This window comes from Peromyscus leucopus, chromosome 1, assembly GCF_004664715.2.
Source record: "Peromyscus leucopus breed LL Stock chromosome 1, UCI_PerLeu_2.1, whole genome shotgun sequence".
Lineage (NCBI taxonomy): Eukaryota > Metazoa > Chordata > Mammalia > Rodentia > Cricetidae > Peromyscus > Peromyscus leucopus.
Genome location: NC_051063.1, coordinates 149077646 through 149084956, shown reverse-complemented (window position 1 = coordinate 149084956; position 7311 = coordinate 149077646). Strand labels below are relative to the sequence as shown.

Sequence of the window (7311 nt, the reverse complement as noted above, 5' to 3'; positions counted from 1 at the left end):
CAAAAAGCGCTCAGTTGAGTTTAGACTCACTGGGGCAGCCTCAGCTGGAAGGCCAGTATACCGTGGGGGGGGGGGGCAGCTAATTCTCACTTGCTCCTGGCCAGTCTGTGTTGATATTCTTAGCAACTGTGCCATGCCAGCCAGTCACTCCAGCTAGAGTAGACAGATGACCCTCACTGTACAATGGGGCTCACATCTTCATAAAGCCATCTCTGTGGCGAAAATGTGTATATGATGGTCCCAACCCACTGAACATCATGACACAGATCACCATCATAGCATCAGGCATTCCCTGGGGGTATGGGGCTTACCCAGAGCTGTAGCTCATGTGGAAAATGAGGAAAAGACTGTGGATCACTAGCCCGGGGAAAGGATTCAGATTCAGTGTCTCGTGAGGACTCATGCGTTACTTGTGCAACAGAGAAAAGTCTAAAAATGACCAGATGAACCCCTGCAAGTCTGCATTTACATCCTATGCTTGTGAAGCAAGAGGCCCTCCTGTCCTAAGGCAGCAGCAGACTGAACCAGGGTTAGTAGTCGACTGTTGCTTGGGAAAACAAATTTTAACAGGTAGGAGCTGTGCTGTGTCAGAACAGGAAGTGTCTGGATGAAATCTGCTCTGCCTACACTAGTACAATTCAAGTTTTGGAAACTTATGTCTTCTTCCGGCATTCTAAGACATGGTGTAAAACATGCAGATATTCAACACTGCAAGACACTGAAACTATCCAAAGTATTTCACACACATTTGAATGTGGTGACCACAGCCAGGTGTCTTAGAAAATAAATGAGTCAGTAGTACATTACGAACCCCACAATTCAGTGGGGCAGAATTTTGCTCAAGAGTTGAAGAGCCAACCATACTTATTGTGGCTGACTGCTTCCCTTTCAGAGACTGGGCCCACCAAACACCCTTCATCTGCTGGTGAGGGATGTAAAGAAGGTGAGTCCATCTGCCCTGAACCGGATCTGCTAGCATCCGTCGCTAAAGCAGTTCGGAGAACAATCTTCTGGTTGTGACATGTGTTACCTTTTTATTTGAGACAGGGAACATTATTTGAGACGTAGGGAACAATGACTTCCTCAGTCCATAGCAAGAGTTTATTTATTACTTTAAAAAGAAAAGAATAAAGGGAGAGGCTGTAAGTGCTTGGAACTGGAGTTTGGATTTCTAGCATCCAGTAAATGCTAGGTGAGGTCCCGTGAGAGGACTCAGCAGGTAAAGGTGCTTGCTGACAAGTTTGAGTACCTGAGTTTGATCTCTGGGACTCATACAGTAGAAGAAGAGAAGTGACTTCTACAGGTTTTCCTCTGACCTCCACAGGTGCACTGTGGCATGCGCGCACGCGCACACACACACACACACACACACACACACACACACACACACACACAATCTATCTATCTATCTATCTATCTATCTATCTATCTATCTATCTATCTATCATCTATACATATATATACATACATACATACATACATACATATAATTGTTTTTAAAAAGATCTAAGCTGGATGGTCATGGTGCCCCCAATCCCGTGCCTGCCAGAGGTACTGACAGAGCATCTGTGAAGTAAGCTGGCAAGCTCCAGGTTCATTTTAGCCTCTACTTCAATACACAAGGTAGAGAGAAGCTGAGAAAGACACCAGACTTGTCAACTGCAGGTCTCCACAGGCATGCACACACATGCATGCATGTGTACCCACACATACAAACACAAATACACACATGCATGCATGCCAAACAAACAAACATAAATACAAAAAGCAAAACTAAAACTTGAAGTAGAGGGGAGGTAGAATAAGCTTTGTCACAGCCCAGGAGCACACTGATGCTGCGGGGTTATAGTGTAGCACCAACATGATTCCACAAGTACCAACAGGAGGCTCCTCAGGAGGTCTGTGTGTCCTGGGTATTGCATCAGAGGTTCTCAGCCTTTGCAGTTCCCTCATTTCTAAGGGGAACTGCTCTCCTTATTCTCCAGGGCTCCCCACTATGGACAGCCTGTGCTCCTGTGGGGTCTTGCTCACTCGGTCCTACCCTGGGATCTCTTATGTCTTGTCATCACAAGTTAGAGATGACATCAGGTTCTCATAGGAGCAATCTATCTCTCTAGAATGAGAGAGTCCTGGATGGCCTGGTCATATTTCTTAGCAATATTCAGTTCTAAGAATATGAGAATATGATTTCTACAGAGCAGAATAGAATCAGTGAATCTGGGAACTGAGGACCTCAGAGACCCTCTGGTCCAGAGCCTTGTTACACACACAAGAACTCTGCTTCCTCCCTCAAGACCCAGGAGGGAGAAAGATTAGGAAGTGTAAACTTTCAAAGTGAGAGCTGTCCAAGTTCAAGCCCAGCCATTTCCCAGTTGAATGACTTCAATAATCTCCCACATCCCACTTGATTCCCTGTTCATAATCATCACCCCCAAATTGTTCCATGGCTGCAACCTGAAGTTCAAGCTTGTTAGAATACACATACATTCCCAATGGGCCTGGCCCATGCCCGTGACCCCTACTCCCTCCCATCATGTTCCACCATGCTCTACACCAACCCACTTGAACGTGGGGAGCCCTGGGAGACTGTATTCTGTCTGGGCCACACCTCCTCACACCCACAGCATTTGCTCTTTCTCTTTTTACCCATCATCCCTGCTCCACTGCTCCCATGTCATCATCTCCTGGAAGCCTACCCAGGCATCTCAGACACTCCTGTGAGTTCCACATGATGCTACATGCTGCTCTTCAGAGCTTCATTCCCCCCCTCCCCCAGCATCCAGCTCCTTGTTGCCAGTAAGGAATCTTTGGGCTGGGATGTAGCTCAACAGCAGAATGCATACCTACCAGGTATGAAACCCTGAGCTCAACATGATTGATGATCATAATAGAATCTGAAGAAATACAGATTTCATGAGCAAAGGATTCAGCCAGTGTAGCTAGTCTGCTTATAAAAACGACATTCCATAGATCCCAGTGTACCAAATCATTTCAGCTATTACAATACCAATTGACACAATGGTGTGTCAGCCTGTCTAGAACGTGGATGTGTGGCACAATGCAGGGGATGCTCTCTTCAGGCCATTTCTTCTCACCACCGGGACTCTGTCCCAGCAGACCCTCTTCCACATTGATAAGATTCAGTCCCTTTGGTAGCTCTCTGTCATACCAGACAGCTGCTGATTGTGTCTTTACTGAAGATTCAGTGTCCCCCAGAGTCACTGAGTCCCATTTAAGCTTTCGCCAGAGAGGCTCCACTCCTGAAAAATATGCTGGCCTTCTACAGATTCCCATGAGACCCACTTCCCTAATGAAACTTGGCCCCTCCCTGAGGCTAGCTTCCCCTCTCCAAGGGGCTATCAAGGATATGTGTCATACAAATAAATCTGCTTATAGTCCTCCGGCATCACACAGCTCCCTCCACCTCCACGTACCAGCCACAAACCATTCTCTCTGGCCATGGGTGTGCCATAGACTCTGTGGTGAATGGCTGTCTAACTCTTTCTTCTCGATGGAAGAGCTTATGCCAATTTTTTGGAATATGGTTTAACCTACCATCCCTGCACATCATATGGTAGCAGACCAAACGTGGTTGTTATAGTAACAGCCAAGTTGCTACCAGGGTGATGACATGTGCCTGACTTGTGGGAGGAGGATGTCCTCACAGCGAACTTCTTTTTTTACAGAGCAACCTTCCACCAGATTATCACATCAGCCTCATTGACATAGGACTGGTGCTGGAGTATCTCATGGGAGGCGCCTACCGCTGCAACTACACCCGTAAAAGTTTCCGGACTCTCTACAACAACCTGTTTGGCCCTAAGAGGGTAGAGATCAGCAGACACGCAGTGTCCTGTGTCTCCCAGAATGGCATGTGGTTCCTTGATGTGCTTCCCGATTAGTCTACCTGTGCAGAACCCAACTCTTCACGCCATGTGTCCCAGAGTCCACCCACGCTACCTCTGCCCTCATCCCCCATGTGAGGTCTCCCAGCTCCACGTGCAGCCACTCATATCACCTCTTAAAACCGGCTCAGTCAGGGCAATCTGTCGAGCATGTCTGCCTCCCTCTTTCCCCACAATAGCCTTCCTCCTGGTCCCATGTCTACTCTCTCAACCTGTCCTCCCACAGATCCCTGGAGCAGCTGTCATCTTCTAAAGCATGGGGCATGAAAAACATCTGTTGCCACCCCACCCCAAATCCAGGACTCCCTGCTGGTCAAACAGTCATAGCCAAACTCACGGTACAGCCAAGGAATCCGAGACAGCTGTGGCAAGCCATCCCCACCCTACCACAATAGATCCTGTTCCTCTACCATAATCAAAGTTAATTCCTGACCTCCCATAATGTTTCTTGTTGCTCCAGCCCGTCAAACCCCCAGTCATGTGAACCTCAGCTCTGTGGGAGGCATTCCTCACTCCTACTCCACAATCTCTGCTAGAAGATTTGTTCAGTTCTACTTACAAGGAGGGCTGAGTGTCTGTATGTCTTTCCAAACTGATTTCTGCTGACAGAAGCAGTTTCCGTATGAAGGCATTCCCTCACTTGGATATTGACATTAACTAGTGGTGATACAAAGTATTTGACTTCATTAACACAGTTACCTGAGTCAATTTCTTTCTTTTCCTCCTTCTTCATTATGCAGCCCAAAGCGCTTAAACTTCTGGGAATGGAAGTAAGTACAGCGGGTCTGTAGTAGTTTATGATACTTTGGTCACTCTGTGAAAACTTTTAGATCTAGATTAACACAAAATTGGGCAATGTTTTCCATTAATGAGTACTCTACACAACTCACCAAAATCTTAGATGAGTTGGATGAATCATAAAAAAGGTTATACAACCTTTAAAAAATTTAAGTGCTAATGGGGGGAGACTGTGTTTTCCTACGTGTGTCGGTGTGTGCAGGCGAGAGGTTGTCCTCACATGTCTTCCTCAGTTGTTCTCCACTGTGTTTATTGAGGCAGGATCTCTCACTGAACCTGGAGCTTACTGATTACAACTACTTTATCTAACCAGCTAGGCTTGGGGAAATCTGTCTCTAGTATTACAGGCAAGTATGACGCCTGCCCAGCTTTTATCTGAGTTCTAGGGATCTGAACTCAGTCCTCATACTTCAGAGCCAAGCATTCTATCCACAGAGCCATCTCCCCAGCCTAAGTTTATCATATTTTAAAAAATGAATTTTCTTTTTTGTTGAGAATTTCGTACCTGTGTATAATGTATTTTAATCAATCAAATTCACTCTCATTCACTTCCCTCCATTTCCTCCCATATCCCTGCACTTTTCTTCCCTCCCAACTTCATGGGCTGTTTTTTAAAGCCACTGAGTCCTCTGTACTATGTACATGGGTGTAGGACCACCTAATGAAGTGTAGGTAGCCTCTCAGAAGCCTCATTCCTGAAGAAAACTGGCTCTATTTGCCCCCATAGACATCAATGGCCAGTAGCTCCTCAGCTAGGGGTGGGACTTTATAAGCTCCTCCCCCACCCATGCTGGGATTTTGGTTGGCTTGATCTTATGCAGGTCTTGTGCAAACAGTCACAGCCACTGTGAGGTCACACAGGCAACATCTCTAGTATGTCTAGCAAGAACTGTTTCACTGCAGATGTCAACCACCTCTGGCTCTTACAATTTTTCTTCCCCTTTTTCTGCAATGATCTCTAAGCCTTGGAGAAAGAAAATATGACGTAAATGTCCCCCTTAGAGATGAGGCTCCACAATTTCTACTGTAAAAATGAGCTTCTCTGATAAGATTTGAAAGATGTACTAATCTATGAGCATAAAAATACCTTAGGGGGGCAGTTTGATACTATGTCCATTTAGCAGATGTATTGGGTTATCTCTGAAGGCCTATGACCTAGCCAGCCATGGGTTTGGGCCCAGTACCAAGCACAAGAAAAAAAAGGTTCATCTTGTGAAGCTAGCCTTAAATCCAATCAGAAAGTGTTGGTTACTACAATAATATTCATGTTACTATTGAACCAGTGGACATGTCTTGCCAGACCAGTCATTACTGTAGCTCCCAGGATTCCCAGTGGGTAGGACAGGATTAGCTTTTTTCCCTGGTAGTGTGTACAGAGCCTTCCAGCTCTGTGAGAGCTAGCCAGTAGGGATGAAGCTTCCAGGTCAGTACCAGCCTGATTTCTCCTTGACTCATGGTCTTTTCAGCAATGGGATCTTGCTATCAAGTTCTGGAAGGTAACCAGAAGCAATGATAACAGCCTGTAATGTCTGGTGAGGGTGTCTATGGGATAACAGACACTTTTAAAGATAGAGGCTACCTAACTAATGCTATAAAGTTCGTAAAACCAGTTTCTAAAGAAATCCTAAAGAACAGAAACCCTTAGAGAATGATGTTATTTCTACTATTTAAAAACCATAAAATACCAAAAAATCTCAATACAACTTTGTAATGTCTTAAATAAGAAATTTAGATTTCCTAAGAATACAAATATAATTTAATGTTAGTAAGTCTTTAATATGTTGTCTCACTGTTAAGATAAACAAGGAAAAGATATGACATGATCATTTATCAGTAGATACTAATGAGAAAACTAAAAATTATATAACATTCCTAACATTTTTTTTAAATTAAAATAAAGTTATTTTCACAGAATAAATTCTGATCATGGTTGCCCTCCATCTCCTCACAGATCCTCCCTACCTCCCAACCCTTCCAACTGCACACTTTTCTTCTCTCTTAAACAAACAGATAAATAAAAACAACAAACAATGATACAGCAAAATAAACTATCCAACAACAACAAAAAAAGAAACTAGGAAAGAACATGAGAAACGCAGATACACACAGACACACGCCGAAGCAAGCAAACAAAATCCATACAACTTCAAAACCTGAAGCCATAATATACAAGCAAAAGACCAGTAAGGTTTTAAAAAAAAAATCCCCTGAGATACTAATGAGTTCATTTTGTGCCCATCTACTGCTGGGTACGGGCTGACCTTAACTGTGATTTCTATAACCCTTTCTGATAGTTATCAAGTGGAGACAGCTTCCTGGTTGGGGATGGGGGCTCATGCCTACTGCCCCATCTCAAGTGCTGGGATTCTGTGAGGTTTGGCTCTGTGCAGGCCTAGGCACACTGCCACAGTCTCTGTGAGTTCATATGTGGATCAGTCCTGTTGTATCTGGAAGACACTGTTTCTCTGGATCCTACAATCTTTCTGCCTCCTCTTCTTCAAAGTTCCCTGAGCCCAGAGGGGAGGATTTGGTGAAAATGTCCCATTTGGAACTGAGAGTTCCAAAAGGAAGCTTCTCTGATGAGGACTGAGAGAGAAACTGATCTATG

The 7311-nt window shown here is 44.7% G+C and overlaps 1 protein-coding gene across 1 annotated transcript in view; it reads left to right on the top strand.

Moving 5' to 3' along the window:
- Positions 1-3897: 3897 nt before the first annotated feature.
- Positions 3898-7311, top strand: part of Trpm1 (transient receptor potential cation channel subfamily M member 1) — a 46260-nt gene continuing 42846 nt past the window's right edge. Inside the window, exon 1 of the mRNA XM_028872844.2 lies at positions 3898-4675. Within this exon, the coding sequence (XP_028728677.2) occupies positions 4640-4675 (36 nt within the window). The 5' untranslated portion in view covers positions 3898-4639. The remainder of the gene's footprint in view (positions 4676-7311) is intronic.